Raw genomic sequence first — 21,252 nt, 5'->3', positions numbered from 1 at the left:
ATGGTAGCCAACCAACTTCTAACTTCAGCTTGTTCAATTAAGCTTTGACAAAAAAAAAAAAAAAAAAACTGGAAGCTGATTGGTGTCTATGCAGAGCTGCATCAGATTTTGCAGTTTTAGTAAATCAACCACAATAAAAACCCCACAAATGTAACTCTGCTTATGTAAAATATCTAATACTAAAATATATTTCCAAACCCACAGGACAGAATGAACATCCCCTTTTCCTTCTCATCCTGAAATGGCTGATTTCTGCACAATAAAAGCGTATACAAGTGAATTATTTTATTTAATCCAATGATGAGAGGTGACAGGAAATTAAACCATCTTCTGATATATCCCCTTCAGTAAACGCTCTGCATCTAAATTACCAGCATCCCCCATATGCTGAGGGCATTGCTATTAAGTCTGAACTGTGTATGTTGTATCACTGGCACTTCTCCTCCTGGCTAGGAGACCTAAGTGTCCAAAATTCTAAGAAACATAGGAAGCCACAGGTGATTTACCATACAAACATCTCATCTTATCTTGAAGGCAATCACTTTTTCCAAAGACTACCTAACTAATGACACAACATACTGATAACTTTGGATGTTTGGTATGAACAAATGTTTTAGACTTAATGAGAAAGTTTTATACACTTTAAAATGCCATCATTTTCTTAAAAAAAAAACACAGTTACTGAAAACAGTCTCTACAGGATGATATGTTCTTTTTTCAGAATAAGTTACAATTTATATACTACGTTCAGGTGAATCCAGATGTGCAAAGGAGTTTTGCTAGCTGCTAGATATACAAGTTGTGCAATGCAAATAGGCTTAATAGGATTAATATAATGATTAAAAAATAAACTCAGTTGAGCACTGAAAGGATTTTCACTTACCACAGCATTTTGTGGATTTGCTTGCTCATCGTGCATCTCCCGAATCTCCTGCTCTGTGGATGAATGGACCTGGCTCATCACACTGAACCATTGGCTGTAGACACATGACAGCAATTATTGGATTCTGTACCAGCACATTCACTCACTGTCTATGCAGCACAGATTTTCAGTTTTTCTTAACACTGTTTCACTATCACATGACTCAACTACATTGCATTGCTTAGGGTTGTTGGTAACAAAATAACAGTTAAGCAAATTAATATTGACTTAACCCAAAACCTGTGCTCTTCCACCGTAGAGCAAACAATGTTTATTTTAATGCCCCCACCCAGCAGCATATCCTTCTGCTCCTCTGCTTCTCCATTTAGCCATCTGATACAAGGATAGAATCCCTGTTTAAGTTCCAGTTATATTTTTTGCTCCCAGAGCTGAGCGTAGCAATAAGGCGTTAAGTAAGTATATACTGCTGGGGAGAAAGGCATTAAAACAATTTGTATGTGCTCCTCATATGTTTGCTTTAAAATTAGAAATATTTAAAATGTAAAATATTTAACTCAAATTGTTTTTTTTTTTTTCAGTTCTTGATAGATTGAAGATAGTTGATAACCTTTGTTAAGTTTGTATTACTGTCTGTGTCCTTGCTATGGAGATTCACACTCTACTGGTCCCTGGTTCAGAAAGTGAAAAATCCAAAATTGTTGCCACAGGAACAGGAGGTCCATTGAGTGAACATGTTCTGATGACAACTGTCTAGTACCAAGATCAGACCTTTGTGTTGCTGCAATATGCAGTGGCACACCTTGCACATCTTAATGTGTCTCAGTGCCAATCTTTTTTAATGACACCTCAACACACTAAAGCAACAATCCTGCATTATAAAGCTCTACCATGCGCTGCTTTATATAAACAAAAAAAAGTTAAGGTGCATTTTCCATTTTGCTGGGGTGCAATGGCAGCCCAATCCAAATGCGTCCTGGCCTATAAGGTGACAGCCTTTTAGTTTAAAGAGATCACCTTTAAAGCCGGCCATACATGAATCAAAATTTGGCCAGTGCCAGCCCTAGTTTGATTCATGTGTGGCCACTGTGGTTGAATAGAAGTTGATCTATCGGTCGGCTTCTGTTTAACTGCTCTATCGGTATTTTCTCACTAGGTCAGAAATTAGTGTTACAGCAATTCCTATCTTCTTTGCAACAAATAAGCTCAATACAGTGTAATTAAATCAGTAAATGTTTTAAATATATGTAAATTATGTAAGACACAACAACAATGTAAGACAGCTGGAATTGCTGATTTGTGTCTCCATGTCTGGCCCCTTCCACGGTATGGTCCTGCCATGTGGACGTGCAGAATGCTTTATATGAGTTGCTCTCTTTGTTTGCTATCAACATACCCACAATCATTATGTCATCAGTGATTTGTGACCTGTACAAGCATTACCTTGTGATGACATGTATTTCAGCAATGCATGAACAGAACAGCCACACCCTAACATACAATCAAAGGGCACCTTGCACTTCACTTTTTATATATACTTGTGTTGCATTTAAGGTATAACTAAAGGAAATAGGTTAGAACATCTGTCAGGTTTTTATTACTGTCTGTAACCCCCTCCCCATGTTAGGAGATTCTCCCTCTCTAAATGTCCTATTTACCATTGTCATTAAAAATTGAAAGTAAAAGTAAATAAACTTTAAAAGGGGTTATAACCCTTCCTTTCTCTATCAAAAATTAAAACAACTTTTTTTTTTCCTATAATTCTGCTTTAACATTTATCATACATGAAGATATTTGAACATGCTGTGTGACTAGCTAACAACAACTGTGTACCAGTCAAAAATGTGTGTTTTAACAAAGAAACCAATAGGCATTTGCCTTAAACTGGCCATACATGGATTGAATTTCAGATGATTCCAGCTGAATCGGCCAAAATGTAACCCATGGGTGGCACTGCTGACATAATCCAACATGACAAAAGTAAATTTTTCCCATCTACTTATGTGGAAGGAGTTGGGTGGAAAAATTTCAGCTGAGCTATGTCTCTGGCTGCAGTACTGTTTGAGAGACTAGGCTGGATCAATCATGTAGCTAGAGATGTTTTAGTAAATTCAAAACTCATGGTCTGCATTCTAGGTCAGTGGCTCTTAAAACTTTGAAGGAATTAAATCGGCTGGACAGCCAGGCAACTAGCATTTTCAGAAGAACGGTCAGCAATGGCAGTCCAAGTTTATCTTGCTGCCTGAGATTTTACTTAATTACCTGCAGATGGCACTGCAACCATACTATTTCAACAGCAAAACAAAAAGCAAACAAAGAATACAGCTTGCTATTAAATACTATACAGTAGGAATTATACATATCAAAGCAAAAATTATTTATTCAATGTAACCAGACTTGATGGCTGTTTAAAATTAGATATTCTATTTTATGTGCAACATTGATATTTTAAGCTACATCATAGGCAATCACATAACAACAGAACATCCCCAATCTCCAAACATATGAGATGTGTTCTGTAGTCCAGCAGTGGAGAGAATTTAGGCACCACTGACAACACTGCTTTAGTAGAAGCTCACTGGATTTTGGTTGGGATCAATAGAAATGTTTCTGTACATGAAGTGTTTTTAAAGAGAAAACGTTGGAAAATATACATGTTTTGCTAAGATGTTTTGCTTATGTTCTTTCCCCAGACATACATTTTAAATCAATTGCTTTTAAAATAATTAATAACATATATTACCAGTTTATTTGTAAATACATTTTCAGCTATATCCTAAATTAAACTGTTCATCATCTTACAAACACATGCTCATCATCCACTTGCCAAATATGTCCTTGTTAATGTCTACTGTGGTCTACATCCACTCCCATACATTAGTCAACTTAGTCAAATAGGGAAGACCTTGTGTACACGGATGCTTAGCAGCTAGTGCTGAGTAGCAAAATCCTAAATGCTTTCTGGTGCACGAGGAGCTGCGTACAGCTACCAATACAAGTGAAGGGCTTACGCAAACCGTGCTTGGGGTAAATGATGTATCAGCATTTATCCGCACATGCGTGTTCTACGCTTCTCCTCGAACAAGCCCCTTCCACGTTTGGACAGAAGCATCATATGCACATGCTCATATTAACACTGATACAGAAGCCAAGGCGAGCACAATCACATGCAGACATTTACATACTACTGAAGGAATCTACGCCTTGACATTACACGTATAGGGGCGGGGCTTAGGTGCTGAAGTCACACCGTGGCCATCTCGTAAACCGATGTTTTGACGCTCAATCAGCTAGCACTGCTTGAAGTGCCACATTTGTGAGTGTTTTACTTATTTTAGGTAAGAAATAAATGATTTTTAATACAGAGAGCACTACATTTAGCCATTTCTTTCCTCTTATATCTGCCAATTGATGAGTGATATCAGGGTTCTTTGAGCCTATGAGAGGGTGTGTGAGAGACGGAGGATACAAAGCACCAGCACCACGCCAGATATATCTGTCATACCCAGAGGAGAAAATGTGGATTTTGAACCGCTGGTGAAGCAGGGGTCAAAATATGAGGTGAGCAGCCTATGATATCAGTGGAGCTAAACACAAGCACTTTTGTAATTTTTTCAACTTTTTGGTGGATGGTTCTCTGTGGATTTACTACATTAATGCTGCGTACACACTATCAGACTATCCGGCGGACTTAGTCCGGTAGACAATCTGCTGGACTTTGCAGCGGAGGTCCGCCGGACTTTCCGAATGAGCTGTGTGACTTGTCCACACACGCGACCGGACTTTTGAAATAAACAGACTTGCCCACACACAGAGTAAAGTGCGTTCATTTTGAATGTGACTCCAGGTAGACGGGACTAGCGAAGGAAGTCAATGTCGCCACCTCCATTTGCGAGACTGACACCTCACAAGCTCCGTCGCCTGGTATGGATTTAAAGGGTAACCCCTATGCCGAAAAAACTGCGTGGGGGTCCCCCCAAAGTCCATACCAGACCCTTATCTGAGCACGCAGCCCGGCCGGTCAGGAAACGGGGTGGTGATGAGCAAGCGCCCCTCCCCCCATCCTGAACCATGCCAGGCCGCATGCCCTCAACATGGGGAGGGTGCTTTGGGGAAGGGGGCTCCCCCCACCCGAAAGCACCTTGTCCCTATGTTGATGTTGACAAGGGTCTCTTCCCGAACACCCTGGCTGTTGGTTGTTGGGGTCTGCGGGCGGGGGGCTTATCGGAATCTGGGAGCCCCCAGATCCCGGCCCCTCCCCTATGTGAATGAGTATATACCCATTCAAAAATGAAAATAAATAAATCCAGATAATTTTTTATATTTTTATTAACTGAAAGATGATGATATTGATAGATTATTTTTTTGCTTTTAACAACATTACTATATTTCCATTTGTTTTAACTGCTACACCTCAAGGGAAGAGGGTCATATTCAATTATATGTAAACAGCAAAGATGTGCTGTAACCCTCTCAACTAACTAACTAACTAACAAATTTTTAGAAGGTTTATGGAATCCTTTAATAAATCTGCTCTATAGAAAGGGTAGGATTTGCCATTAGGTCTGCACCTATGGGTGGCACAGACAAAAAGGCAGGTGTCCCCTGTATTGACCACACATTTTTGCCCACCCTCTATAGAAATATGGGGGTTATTTACTAAAGGAAAATCCACTTTGCACTACAAGTGCACTCGGAAGTAAAGTCGCTGTAGAACCAAGGGGGACATCCAAGGAAAATAAAAAACTGAATTTTAGCTTGCACATGATTGGATAATAAAATCAGCAAAGCTTCACCTCATTTCAGAGCTTCCCCTTAGATCTACAGCGATCTACAGCAACTGCACTTACAAGTGCACTTGTAGTGCAAAGTGGATTTGCCATTAGTGAATCAACCCCATAGTCTCGACATATACAGTAAACTACTTTTCTAACTTAGGTTAGGACTGTCAAAACAAAACCACTTTCTAAGTGTGTTGATCCTAGCAGAGGGGCGTTGCTTTGGGCGTAAGAGACGGCCCTGTCTGTTCCTGGGTGTTACAAGTCTTCATATCACTGGTCTTTGCAACATGTTAAAAAATTAACTTCAAATGTGTTTTTTTTTCTCATTTAAACCTCATTTTTATTTCTTACTGGTTGAAAGAAATGCCTCGTAAACCATTGACATATGATGCCTAAGGCTGGCCATAGTTGATCCCACTTTCTTTCCTGCAATGTGAGTTGCAGTAAAGAAAATCACTAGATTCTGCCATCAATGCAGTCAGTGTTGATGGGGGAATCCTGTGGAGCCATTGTATTCTATTATATAGCTACTGTGTTGCTATTTTGTTGAGATCACACTGTGATTATTGCTAGCGGCTATAGCTGCTGGGAATAATCACATGAAAAAACCTGGCAGGCTGGTTGTACCCAAGTTTAGTGATCGATCAACTTGGGTACAATTAGCCTGCTCATACATGATTCGAATCTTGGCCGGTCCCTGCTAAGAGAGTCAAACCGCCTATGACCGGTTTAAGGATTGTGCCAATTCATTTGAATCATCCTTAAACTAAGATTAAGACTACAGTTTGGTATGCTAAAAACATAATAAAATGATAGACATGTGGCTTCATGGGAGGACTGTTCTATTAACCTGCTGTCATCCAGGTTTATTCTATTAAAAGCATTCCATTAACTGATATTCAAAATAAGACAAGCTCTTTTAATGAATTAGCTTTACAAAGCAGGATAAAGAGCAATGATAAGACTAGGAAAGGCAACAAATCAGATTTCAGTCTAGTGCAGCGAAATAGGTAATAGAAGAATTCTGACTGGTTGCTCTGTACAGTGTTAATTCCACTTCGCCTAATTACAGTAATTCATTCAAGGATGGTTCTTTCATTAGACTGCATTTTCTTACCTTGCATCTTCTGGTGACTCAGCAATTAAATGGTATGTCCGATTTTCCACTACTATATCAATACCATTTTCCTTGCCTGTGTTGTCGATGATCTCTCTAAAATATTTTTGGGAGAAAGGCATATTATTAAAGTTGAACTAAACTCTCTCCATCAGTAGTAACTATTATTAATCCTCATGCTTCTAGCATTAGTAAATAGATAGAAAGGCATAGTATATTAACTTGTTTTAACTTTTTTTTTTTTTACATTTCTTCAGTTGCTTCCTGGTTTCTGGCCTAGGCTAAAATGTTATCATACATCTCAGGTGTCCTCATTTTTACTTTTATCTAGTGCAGGGGAGAAGGGGATTTCTCAGCTAAGCACACTCTCCTGTCTGCGTGTCTGAGCTAAGGACAGATGGATTCCAGAAAGTAAATGCTACATGAATCATCTGCTTTTACACAAGATGGCCACTGCTAGAAATGTCAGGTGGTGGGGTTATTAAAGTGATTTCTCAACAAAATAACCCAGGCGGTTTAACGAAAAAAACTTCATAGATCCCAGCATCAACACAAGTGCTATTAATGCAAGGACCTCCTAAGCTGTACTATTGTATTCATAACCTTGCCCCCAAGTCAGAATATACAGATCATTGCTGCAAGTGCTCATCGAATGTTCGTTTCTCAGCATGACCATTAGACCAACTTCTGTTAGACAGCAGTAAACATGTACCAAAATTTGTCTGGTTCAGCAGGAACGATATGTGTATACCTAGCTTTAGTCTTAGATAGAATCAATGGCAGTGGCGGCCGTCAATAGGGGTCACAGGGGCGGTGCCCCCCCCCCCCCCAAAGCTACTTATTAAAAAATAATAATAATGAAAAAAAAATGAAAACTATTTTTTTTTTAAAGTGCCCCTTTAAGTGGGTGTGTTAAGGGCGCCGGGCACAGGGGTGCTATTGGAGGCATGACTTGTGTGTAAACACGTCATTGGGGCTAAGAAGCTCTATTGACGTACTTTAGAGTGTGCTCTGGGCTATAGGATCTGCGCTCCGAAAACTCCACCTCTGGCATTAGGTTTCCAGTGGTTGTAATTGATTGGGTCCATAGGGTGGGGCTTTAATTGGAACTGTGGCGTCATTGGCTAACAGACTGCCTGTCTCCTTCAGCAAGTGAGGGGGAAATCACCAGCAGAAAAACGGCTTAGGGCTGACAGGGAGCTATAGGTCCATGCAGAGGCAGAGGCAGCTGTCCATTCATCTCCCTCAGACTCGGCATCCAGCAGTGCACACAGAGGGATGACACAGAAATCTCCAGGTACAGTACATGCCAGGACTGGAGGGGGGCAGAAGGGGCTATTATCACTGTGTCCTGAGTGACTTTACAGCAGCAACTTTACTTCCCCAGTCTCCTGTAATCCAGGTCTGTACACCTTCCCTATCACACTGATCTCCCTCCCTCCTTCACTATCTTCTGTTTGCATAGATCTTTCTTCAATGCTCCTGCACAGCAGGTGTACAGACCCCAGAACTCAGCACAGGGATGGTGGGAACCCCGCATAATGGGCACAGCAGGTGTACAGACTTTGGAACTCAGCATAAGGATGGCGGGAACCCAACATAATGGGCACAGGTGTACAGACCAGGAACTCAGCACAGGGATGGTGAGAACCCCTCATAATGGGCACAGAGGGTGTACAAACCTGGGAACTCACAACAGGGATGGTGGGAAACCCTCATAATAGGCACATCAGCTTACAGACCCGGGAACTCAGTACAGGGATGGTGGGAACCCCCATAATGGGCACAGCAGGTATACAGACCCGGGAACTCAGCACAGGGATGGTGGGAACCCCTCATAATAGGCACATCAGCTTACAGACCCGGGAACTCAGTAGAGGGATGGTGAGAACCCCCCTTAATGGGCACAGCGGGTGTACAAACCCAGGAACTCAGCACAGAGATGGTGGGAACCCCTCATAATGGGCACAGCGGGTGTACAGACCCGGGAATTTGGTACAGGGATGGTGGGAACCCCTCATAATGGACACAATGAGGCTGCAATTGATGGCCACAGTTTTACCTAGCAGTAATGATACATAATCACCTGACAAATGGCTATTTACATGCCTGCATTACTAAAAGTAGAATTTTTCAGTTTTCGCCCCCCCCCCCCCCCCAAAAAAAATTTTGAGCACACATTTCTTTATACAAATACCTTTTTTTTATGTCCCAGTGAGGATTTTTTTCTTTCACTGGAACTCTCCCTTGTGACTCTCTAAAGAAATGGTTGTTGTAATATGCTCATGACTGGCTTCTGTCAAACGAGCATGCTGGAAAACCAGCATCTGACCAGCATCCAATTAGCGATGGCAGCCAATGGCTGTGAGCGCTGACTAATGTGTTCTTGGGGGGAGGGCGTCCCCCTGTAACACAGCAGAGGAGATTGCTGCACTAACATTGCCTGTGTTAGTACAGCGATCTGTCAGTTTTTTTCGTTCAGCCTGCTGACTTGAACGAAAAAAATAAAAAACTTAGAGTGTACTAGGCTTAAGGGATAGGCTTTGCCAACCAATATCATGCATAAGAAAAATGTTAACATTTGCAAAGGAAGTGTGATGTGCTGGACATGATTGAGAAAGGCTAGAAGCTTTCATAAAAATTTCTGTTTATCAACCTAGATAACTGTAGTTAATCAGCAACAATTCTGAAAAAAAAATCTTGAACGTACTTGGCTTCCCGCAGTTCTATGGACCCCTTCAGTTTTTCTTCATTATCACTTTCAAAGTACAAGAGCTTGGACTGACGAAGAACAAACCAACGTTTCTTCCAGTTCCTTCTAGAAAGAGTTGATGATCCACCACCTTTTTTATGAAGCCAACCCTGTTTCAAGGCCTCCTGCTTAGACCTGAACCATAAGAATGTCTCATCTTTCAAGACACACCAACGCTTCCTCCATGTGTTCATCATTCCACCTGCCAGAAGCACAGTAATACATTTATTATTGCATAGAATGGACCATGTAGAAAAAAATATCTATAGGAATAAGTATTTTAGCATTTTACTTTTACAATTACAACTGAGGCAACTGACATTCCAATAGACAGTCTTGTCCATTCTAATCTGCTTTGGGGCTGTCTAGTTGATCAATAGTGTTTTAGAACTCAATTCTTCAGTGACCAGTAATAGAGCAAATCTTGCCCTCCTGTAGGTATATGTACACAAATTATTCAATTTAGACTTATGTAAACAGATATGAAAAAAACACTGTTAGTCGATTTTATTGTTTGACTTTGAGAAACAACACTGTAGAACCCTAATGCCCTGTACACACGGTCAGAAAATGTGCCATCGGATCATGTTGTCAGAAAATCCGATTGTGTGTGGGTTCCATCTGACTTTTTCCGTTGGAATTTCCGACACACAAAGTTTGAAAGCTGGATCTAACATTTTCCGACAACAAAATCTGATTGTTTAAATTCTGATTGTGTGTAGACAATACGTGACAAAAGCTATTGGCTACTGGCCTCTTTATAGTCCCGTCGTACGTGTTGTATGTCACCTCGTTCTGAACGATTGGATTTTCCGACAAATTTGTGCGACCATGTGTATGCAAGACAAGTTTGGGCCAAAATCCGTCAGTTGTCGCAATGTCCAACCGTGTGTATGGGGCATTATTCTGAGCACCCATCACAAAAATACCTGCCACCACTATAGATTTTTAAGCTGTATACATTTTTTTGTTAAAACACACTATTTCTTTTAAAAACAGAAATTTTGGGAAAAAATGCAATTTACAAGAATATGTAATTTTTGTTTATAGATTACTTGGATCAATGATATATCTGTTGATGAACTGAACACTGAGAACTACTGGTATAGAATATCACGTATAAGTATGATGCACAACTCTAATATTTTGTTTTTAAGATTTCAGCTGGCATTGAGCAGGTAAAATACTAGAGTCTTACTATATTATTCATATATGAAGAAAACATTTTATTTGTTCTTGGCTGCCAAATAGCGTTGGGGGGGGGGGGGGGGGGTGGCAGGAAGGCACAGGGAAGGTTAATATAAGAATCTGATGAGTCATTAATTGAACCTGATGCTTTCCCTTTAAGTCAGCCAGCATGATAAAATCATACAAATACTAATAATCACATGTCTCTTGCAAACCAATATGCCTGCAATAAGCATGGAAAATGACTTAATGGAAGCTGCAAGAAAACAAGTTTGACAGCTTCAGCTAAGTGTTGCCCTTAAGCTAGAAACTGCTACCAGTGCACTATGTTTGCACGCTCAAATCTATATCCACAATACAATGCTTGTATTATTTACTGATACATTAGTCTTATGTGTTTTACGTTTGTGTCTACTGATCTGTTAGTGTCTGAAATGTGACCTGTCGGAGTTACTCTGATGAATTTTCTTGTAATCTAAACCGTCCTGGTTGGCAGCATTATTTGACACATGGAAAATAAAATGTACAAAAGCACCATAGTAGGCTTACTCTGACTTAGAAGTGTGAAACTTAGCTCTGTAATGCCGCGTACACACGATCAAACAATCCGGTGGAAAAGTCCGGCAAACTCAAGTCCGCCAAACAATCCCCCCGTGTGTAGCCTCTGGCATACTTTTTTGACCCAAAAGTACGGCGGGCTTAGAATGCCGTGTTGCACAACAATCTGCCCGCCGTACTCGCATTTCGGCGGACAATCCGGCCGTGTGTATGCCAGTCCGCCGTACTTTTGAAATGAGCGGACTTGTCCCGCAGGGAGAAAAGTCCGCTCATTTCGAGCGGGTCTCCAGGTAGGCGGGGCCCGCGAAGGAGACGTCGCTGGCCCCGCTGCCTGGTATGGACTTAAAGGGGAACCCCAACGCCGAAAAAAATCGGCGTGGGGGTCCCCCCCAAGTCCACAACAGACCCTTGTCCGAGCACGCTACCCGGCCGGCCAGGAAAGGGGGGTGAGCGAGCCCCCCCCCCTCCGGAGCCGTACCAGGCCACGTGCCCTCAACATGGGGGGGTGCCTTGGGGAAGGGGGGCCGCGCGGCCCCCCCACAGCACCTTGTCCCCATGTTGATGAGGACAAGGGCCTCTTCCCGACAACCCTGGCCGTTGGTTGTCGGGGTCTGCGGGCGGGGGGCTTATCGGAATCCGGGAGCCCCCTTTAATAAGGGGGCCCTCGGATACCGGCCCCCCACCCTATGTGAATGACTATGGGGTACAATGTACCCCTACCCATTCACCTGTAAAATAAAAGTACAAAAAAAAACACAACACACGAGATAAAATACTTTATTGCACAGCTCCGGGGGTCTTCCGTCTTCGGGGGTCTTCTCGCCGGACTCCTCCGCTATCTTCTTGTAGCTCTTTTGCTAGCGGAGGAGTCCGGCTTTCTTCCTCGCCGCCGGCCTCTTCTCCCGACTTCGGGGGTCTTGTCCCCCTCTTCGGTTCTTCTACCGGGCCACCGCGCCTTCTTATAGCTCTTTTACAGGCGGTGGCCCGGTCTTCTGTCGCCGCCGCCTTCCGTTCTTCTTCTTCTTCTTCTCCTGGAGATGTTGACTCGACGCTCTCTCCGGCCACAATGCCAGGGACGCGCTGCGCGGCCACTTATATAGGGACAAGGGGCGGTGTCACATGGCTTTATGTCACATGGGTTGGTGTCACATGGTGACCCCGCCCCCTTACGATGTCACAGTCCCCATGTGACATCAACCCATGTGACCAACCCATGTGACATAAAGCCATGTGACACCGCCCCTTGTCCCTATATAAGTGGCCGCGCAGCGCGTCCCTGGCATTGTGGCCGGAGAGAGCGTCGAGTCAACATCTCCTGGAGAAGAAGGAGAAGAAGAAGAAGAAGAACGGAAGGCGGCGGCGACAGAAGACCGGGCCACCGCCTGTAAAAGAGCTATAAGAAGGCGCGGTGGCCCGGCAGAAGAACCGAAGAGGGGGACAAGACCCCCGAAGTCGGGAGAAGAGGCCGGCGGCGAGGAAGAAAGCCGGACTCCTCCGCTAGCAAAAGAGCTACAAGAAGATAGCGGAGGAGTCCGGCGAGAAGACCCCCGAAGACGGAAGACCCCCGGAGCTGTGCAATAAAGTATTTTATCTCGTGTGTTGTGTTTTTTTTTGTACTTTTATTTTACAGGTGAATGGGTAGGGGTACATTGTACCCCATACTCATTCACATAGGGTGGGGGACCAGTATCCGGGGGCCCCCTTATTAAAGGGGGCTCCCAGATTCCGATAAGCCCCCCGCCCGCAGACCCCGACAACCAACGGCCAGGGTTGTCGGGAAGAGGCCCTTGTCCTCATCAACATGGGGACAAGGTGCTTTGGGGTGGGGGGGGCCGCGCGGCCCCCCCTTCCCCAAGGCACCCCCCATGTTGAGGGCACGCGGCCTGGTACGGCTCAGGAGGGGGGGCGCTCGCTCGCTCCCCTTTCCTGGCCGGCCGGGTAGCGTGCTCGGACAACGGTCTGTTGTGGACTTGGGGGGACCCCCACGCCGATTTTTTTCGGCGTTGGGGGTTCCCCTTTAAGTCCATACCAGGCGGCGGGGCCAGCGACGTCTCCTTCGCGGGCCCCGCCTACCTGGAGACACGCTCGAAATGAGCGGACTTTCCTCCGCGTGTGTGGGCGAGTCCGTTCATTTCGAAAGTACGGCGGACTTAGTACGGCGGACTTAGTACGGCGTATTAGTCCGCTGAAAAAGTGCCGTGTGTGGGCAAGTAGCCCGTTCGGAAATTCCGACGGACAGTCTGGCGGACGTCCGCCAGACTAAGTACGTCGGACAGACGGCTACGTGTGTACGCGGCTTAAGATTATTAGACATGACAATCATTCTATTCATTCTGTTGGAAGCCTTGTTTGAAATCACACACATTTGCAAATTGACACCTGGGGTCCAATCACAAAAAAACTGAGTACCTTTAAGTTGATGGTAGACAGTGTTTTACTTTCCTGCAACCATGGGTTTCAGGAAAGAAAACTGCTGGATTCCCCCATCAACACTGTCAGTGTTGATGGGGAAAACCCTCCTGTGGAATCAGTGTGTTCTCCCGGGAAGAAGGTGGCGATTATTGCTAGCAGCTATGGCAGCCGCTAGCAATAATTGCATAAAGAATCTGACGGACTGTTGTACTCAAGTTGATCAATCAGTCAACTTAGCTACATTTGGCCTGCGCATAAGTGGTTCAAATCCTGGTCAGTTCCTGCTGAACGGGCTGAATTTAGAACCATCTATGGCCAGCTTTACTCTGAAACAAACAAGTGAATAATAAACAGGTCTGGATCTGTAAAAAGACCACATGGGCCAGGGCATAGGGCTCTACAATTTGAGGGTTGGGGGAAGAAGACTGCTTCGATCTTTTATTTTATTATATATTACTTATACAAGCCTTCAGTGAATAAATAATTAAGAACTTCACATTTCTTCACAAGCACAATACACTTAAAGAAAAGCTGTGCTCGCTCTCCCTCTTATTATCATAAATCCATAATGGGTAGTATATGTTCTGTATATCATATTAAGTATTACGCAGTTGTCAATAGATGTGGTGCTATAATGACAAGTAACAAAGGGAAAATTGTATAGGTGCCTCTTTCTTGCCTCTCTCTTGGGCAAGCCTAAGGCTGGCTATACATTACAGTATACAATTTTCTTATTCAATTTCCTTTAGATTTAACTGTGAAGTGCAAGGGCGTGCCTGATTGTAGAGAGATTTAAAAGTATTTAGGGTTGCCCCCATATTATATAGTTTTGGTAAATCAAAAGGGAAATTGTACAAAGAAATTGTATAATGTAGGGCCAGGCTAAGGGCATAGGGACCCGTTGGCCAGCAAGACCTCTACAGAAAACAGACAGCAGAGGTGAAGAATCCCCACGTTCACATCATTAGCAGGGGAAAAGTCAAAAGTTATGTTAGATTTGCAGGGTGTCTTATAAAGCATACAGGCATCGGATGCTAAAAATGGAAATACATACAGTATAGTTAGCTCTCATTATGCTACAAAAGGATATTCGATTAGCTCCACTATTATTATCTGAGTTTAGGGTTTGCTTGTGGCACAGTATCAATTACCAGGTTAGTATACAGCGTTTGAGCTGATAAAGTATTATTACTGTTAATGATAATAACATTAATAGCAGAAAACTTAAAAGGGGTTACTATAGGTATCAAAAAAGGTGAGGTGTTGCTGAAGAATTATACATTGGTATTATACTATTGAAGTTGCTGCAATTAGCCTTGATTTGATTCAGGTCATGTGCATCTCCCTCTCCAGATGTCAGCAATAGACATACAAGAAGCACGACTTGTAATGATTACAGATACCCCTCAGCATGACCTCTTTGAGGCTCATTATGCGGAAGTGCCTGAGCGTGTGCCCTGTAAGCAGTGAGCTTCTCTCCACACAGCATGACACTTGTACACCCCCCTCTGAACTACATACACCACTGACAAAGGAAGCACAAGACAAGGGACTTCTTTTATCTACTTCAGTAGATCCCAATCGCACAAAAAGGTACACCGAGACCACTATTATACAACCACATTATAGAACTGGAATCATAACAAATGTAAATTGGGGTTCACTTAAATTATCACTTAAGATGACCACATACAGTGGACATGAGGAAATAATCTGACTAATAAAAGATTGGATTTTGCACTAATCTCCACAAAGAGCCTAATATTTAATTCCTGTGACAAAGGATCTGCAACACTGACTTTGTATGGACCAGCTGGACCCTCTGTCTACTACCATTTACATACTGTATCCTTCTATAGATTTAAAACAGTCTTCATTATTTCTAGGAGTGAAACATTCCCTTTTAAATTCCCCAAATATTATTCTATCGTTTTTAGTGCATGTGTCACCTTTATTTAATAATAGTAGAGTAGAACCTTTCACAAAATTGTCCCAATAAAAAAAATGCACCCCAGCAATTCCTCCTGAACTGTAAGTAATTTACCTAAGAAACTATAGTAATCAACTTTTGAAGAAACTGTATTCCACACAATAGCCTGTCTGTAATTTAACCCCAAACCCTGTGTAGACATTTGGGAGAGACATTGAGAAAACTAAAGGAACATTGACATGACTACAAACTATCAAATGGGAAAATCTGCAAACGAACTACTGATGCTATACGGTAGAAAAATGTGCAATCCTCAAGGCCCGTACACACGTTCCGAAAATCGTGCCAAAAATACCGCGATCATACGATAATCGTATTGTTAGTACAGAGCTTTCGAGAACAACTGTTTATCCGTTATTGTCCGATCGGACATGCACGAAAATTATTCTTGTACGATACCAGATCACATATGATTTCCACTTAACCAGTACAGTTGTCGCCTGAAAATACAATACACTACAACTTATGACATCACTTCCAATTTTTTACTCTGTTGTATGAGAATTTGCGTAACTTTAGTAAACTCTTCATGTTCGATATGCTAGCATGTAAAAAAAATGGACGCTCTGTGCTGCACTGACACTGATGTTAGAAAGGAGTGACCTGCCATAAAACATAAATAACCTAATTGAAGACAAGCCCAATTTACTTACGAAAGTTGTAAACCCTTTTTACAATAAAGTTATCTACAGGAGTAAAGCTGGCCAAAAACTGACCAAAATAACTGGTTCAGCAGGTACTAGCTAAATTTCACTGATTGGACCCCAACAATCTTAACAACCTACGCCTTATCCGATTGCTCCCCTTTTTATCCAAACTCCTTGAACATCTGGTCTACAACCAACTGAGCAACCACCTCACCAAGAATAACTTTCTTCATCCTTTTTAGTCTAGATTTCAACCTCAACACTCCACAGAAACTGCTCTCCTACAACTCACAAACAATCTACCAGGGGCCAAAACTAATGGACCCTATTCTGTACTCCTACTTCTGGACCTTTCTGATGCCTTTGAAATGGTTGAACACCCCCTCCTCCTCAAAAGATGCCTTTGGTCTCCATGACTGTACCCTTCGCTGGTTCTCATTCATCCTACCTATCCAACCACATCTTTAGCGTTACTTACAATTGTACTTCCTCGTCTCCTCTTCCTTTCTCTGTCGGAGTCCCCCCAAAGCCCTGTTCTTAAACCTCTCCTATTCTCAATCTACACCTCCTCCTTAGGTCAGCTGATAGCCTTCCATGACTTCCAATACCATTTCTATGTGATAACACCAAAATTTATCTCTCTACCCCTCAGCTCACTCCTTCAGTCATAGTTATATAGTACATAGTTACATAGTAGGTGAGGTTGAAAAAAGACACAAATCCAACCTATGTGTGTGATTATATGCCAGTATTACATTGTATATCCCTGTATGCTGCGATCGTTCAGGTGCTTATCTAATAGTTTATTGAAACTATCGATGCCCCCCGCTGAGACCACCGCCTGTGAAAGGCAATTCCACATCCTTGCCGCTCTTAAAGTAAAGACCCCTCTATGTAGTTTAAGGTTAAACCTCTTTTCTTCTCATTTTAATTCTTCCTCACATATCACTCATTTACTAACAAACATAGCCTGGATGTCACACCACTTCCTCAAACTCAATCTATCCAAAACTGAGCTCATCATTTATCCTCCCACACCTGCCTCTTCCCCTGATCTCTCTGTTAAGATCAATGACACAACTTTCAGCCCATCCCTGCATGCCAAGGTTCTAGGTGTAATGCTGGACTCAGAACTATCCTTTTGGCCCCACGTCTAATCACTGTCCAAATCTTGCACTTCAACATCTCTAAAATACACCCCTTCCTAACCAATGACACCACAAAGCTCCCAGTTCACTCCCTGGCCATATTTTGCCTTGATTACTGCATCTCCCTTCTTAAAGGTTTACCTTTACATAGGCTATCCCCCTTCAGTCCATTATGAATGCTGTTGCCAGGCTCATCCACCTTACCAACAACTCAGTTTCTGCTACTCCTAAATTCAAAATGCTACAATAACTTAAAAAAATCAACTTGCCCCTCAGCTACATCACTAACCTAGTCTCAAAATACCAACCTAATTGTTCTCTTCGTTCCTCCCAAGACCTCCTGCTCTCTAGGTCCCTTGTCACCTCCTCCCATACTCGCCTCCAGGACTTTTTCCGAGCCTCTCTATGGAACTCCCTACACCAATCTGTCCAATTATCCCCTACTCTGTTTGCTTTTAGAAGATCCCTGAAAACCCATCTCTTCAGAGAAGCCTATTCTGCCCACACCTAACAACTCCACTTTAATTTTCTCCATCAGCTCATCCTCCACAGCTATTAACTTTTGTATCACTTGACCCTCCCTCCTAGATTGTAAGCTCTGATTCCTCCTTTATTTAACTATTTTGTAACTGTACTGTCTGCCCTTATGTTGTAAAGTGCTGTGCAAATTGTTGGCGCTATATAAATCCTGTATAATAATAATAAAAAACATGTATGCCTAAGGGTGTCAGAAAAAAAATAAAGAGTTTTTGGTTTAATTATATACCTTCATGCAGATAAAGCTTATAAAAACCATACCATATGAGTAACCTACCTTTCATGTGCAGAAAACTGTGGAAATAAGGCAGTGTAACACAACTGTAGACGGAATCTCTTCTATAAGAGAGCTCATCATCTGTGTCAAACCTTGAATCAAAGTCTTCTTCACTGTCTTCAAACTGGAAAGAAACAAAGAGGCAGTGTTACCAGTGTATATCTGTATAATTTGAGCATTATATCTGCAAACATGAATGCCCATCACAGTGAGCCTTATTTAGTAGTGTGTCCTGTTGTTCTTTTTCTGCAAAAGTTTAAATGTAACTGATGGTTTATTATTGGGAGACAGTTCTGCTGACATCAGCTGAATTCAGCTGACATCACAGAGCCTGTTCAGGCTTTGCAGGATCCCAACAATGTCCACCCAGACGTATGACCAGCAGCTGGCTCTGCCTCTCAGCGCGCCTGAGCCAGTCGCTCCCACCCCCTGCACAGCTCAGTGCTTCATTAGCACTGGAGGTACAGAGCAGAGAACGGGTGACTGACAGTCACCGGTTCTCTGGTCACTGAAGACTGAGAACTGGGCAATCAGTGGCCTTTGATAACTCAGTTCTCAGTCTTAGGGGTGGGGGGGGGGGGGCAACTGCAGAATCAGATTGATGCTGCAGCCTTCTAAGTAGGTATGTACATTTGTTTTTTTGTAAACTCACACTTCTGAGGTGATTTAAATTTTTCTTGCAGAATTCTGAAACAATGTGCCACATCTAAATATGTTTTCCATCTGCCAATAAGTGTAGACACACAAGACAGTGGTCATATTTATAAAACAAAACATCATTAAAGGAGACCTATCATTAAATAAAGGGATTGACTTTCTTCTGAAAGTGCTACTTGTCCGTCTGAATTTGGCTGTAGTACTTTCTGGGTCGCATATCTGGAACAAGCATTCAGCATATAAAGTCAGATTACTGTCAGAACTTATGACTTGCAAACATGTTCTAGATTAGTGATTCAGCAAGTACTGAAGTTAGGGTCCCTTAGTTAAAATTTATAGCTGCTAATTTGTACAGGATGTTGACTGTCAAAAACATGTTTTTTACCCAACATGCACACCCCCTCTTCAGTATGACTGTGAATCTTACCTTTCTCTGTAAAGCATTACAACAGTCAAAAATGTAAATTGCCTAATTTTCTTGCTGGTTGATATCATATGAACATTTGTTTCATTATGTAGTCAGGTTAACCAATGATATTAAAATCATATTAATCATAACCATTTAGATAATATTAATCCTAAAAACCAAAAAGATCAGCCCCATGGGGAACATATTGTTTACAGTGAATTAGCTGTCACATAGGGGCATATTTATAAAGGACAGAATCATGACACATTCACTACAGGTGAATTTTGTTGGTGCATCTATTTAAATGGCAATGGTTGATTTACCACTGGTGAATGTTTCATGAAAGTCACATTTACGGCATTAAAAATATACTCCTATCGACTAGCATTACGAGACAAAATGACAAACTACTATATGTAGAAACAACGCTTTTAAAACACCAGTACACACTGATAAGGTTATCTGAATCAAATTGATCTCTTTTACATGTATATTAAAAAGAAAAAAAAAAGAAGAATCAGAAGAGCTATCTAGTGTGCAGTAATCTAAAACTTATTATCAATTATGGTTAACTATCTTTAGGCTTTCTAGTAATCTCTGTTTGCACAGTGTGTGGCTAAATTAAACATGATCAACACTTTGTTTAGAAAAGTTTAAAATATTTCCATGTTAGGTAGACAAACAGAAAAACTGTTCAAATACTGTGGTTGATTACTAAAGGCAAATAGACTGTTCACAAAAATGCATTTTTTTCCTTGCACAATTCACTAAGCTCTGGGGGAAATTCCCTTGCAAAGTGAGGCTTTCCTTTCAAAAACAAAAGTCTATTTGCCCTATAGATTTACTTTCCATTGAAATTATATAGAGTTTGGATGTATTTTTCCAAACCTAGTAGCCATCTACCTGTTGTATGAGTAGTACACATGGCACAGGCTGTATTCAGCATTCTGCTGCATTAATTAGATTCACATTCAACATAGTTCATTCTGTAATGTTGAAGATATTTACCTACTCATACAGTAGATTCCTTACTTATAATTAGAACTGAGGATGATTCTTCTATATCATTCTATACTTCAGATATATTTCAGTTTACATTCTGTATGCAGCATGTATGCTTTAACAGGTAAATGATTAACTGGGGGTGTCTGGGAAGAAACCTAAGTAATCCAAAAAACAAGCTATTATACAAATTAACTGTAAATACAATGGTGTATAGGGGAAACACTTCCATTTTTTTAAATATGGCAAATAACAAAGTCACAGTAAAACTTACAAATAATGACTTCCGGTTCCGGCGCCACATGATCAGGCTGTGAGTGGACGTAGCTCCCGCCGAACCCCTCTATTTTGCTGCCTCCAGATCTGCTACAACTCCGGGGCTGCTCCCCAAAAGTCCGCCTCACTCACAGGAGACTCATGGACCGCTTTGTGGAGCGGTCTTATGCCCGGGCTGTCTCCTCTTCGCCAACCTCGGCAGAAGACGCGGCCCTCAGCGCGGCCAAGATGGCGACCGCGCCTCCAGCGGACCAGGCCGGGCCCTTGCTCCCAGCAGAACTACAGGGAACTCACCAACCGGCGGGCATTGCCCTTCTAGGCCCTACTTTAACCGCCACAGTGGATGCAGCCGTACACAAAGGGCTGGAGCAGCTACATATAGAACTACAAGTACAAGCGCAACGCATCACTCAGACGGAGGATCGGATCTCTTACCTGGAAGATGATACTGCGGCGCAATCGGCGACGCTCGCCCGACTCACAGCGGAGACGAGAGACCTGTGGGATAAGATCGATGACCTCGAGAATCGCTCCAGAAGGAACAATCTTCGGATCATAGGTCTGCTGGAAACGGTCACTGCGAACAACCTCGCTGACATCTGTGCTAAACTCATACCGGAA

At 42.4% G+C, this 21,252-nt stretch overlaps 1 protein-coding gene across 1 annotated transcript in view; it reads right to left on the bottom strand.

The window, feature by feature from the left end:
* The window catches only part of MYO10 (myosin X), a 311,116-nt gene that overhangs the window by 29,073 nt on the left and 260,791 nt on the right, over positions 1 to 21,252 (bottom strand). The window contains exons 26-29 of the mRNA XM_077492017.1: positions 18,288 to 18,411; positions 9,489 to 9,732; positions 6,779 to 6,874; positions 884 to 977 (exon numbers count right to left, since the gene is read on the bottom strand). Of these exons, the coding sequence (XP_077348143.1) occupies positions 884 to 977; positions 6,779 to 6,874; positions 9,489 to 9,732; positions 18,288 to 18,411 (558 nt within the window). The remainder of the gene's footprint in view (positions 1 to 883; positions 978 to 6,778; positions 6,875 to 9,488; positions 9,733 to 18,287; positions 18,412 to 21,252) is intronic.

Source organism: Lithobates pipiens, unplaced genomic scaffold (assembly GCF_037356315.1).
Source record: "Lithobates pipiens isolate NorthernLeopardFrog02 unplaced genomic scaffold, aLitPip1_a1.2 Scaffold_19, whole genome shotgun sequence".
Classification (NCBI taxonomy): Eukaryota; Metazoa; Chordata; class Amphibia; order Anura; family Ranidae; genus Lithobates; species Lithobates pipiens.
This window is presented reverse-complemented; position numbering and strand designations above follow the sequence as displayed.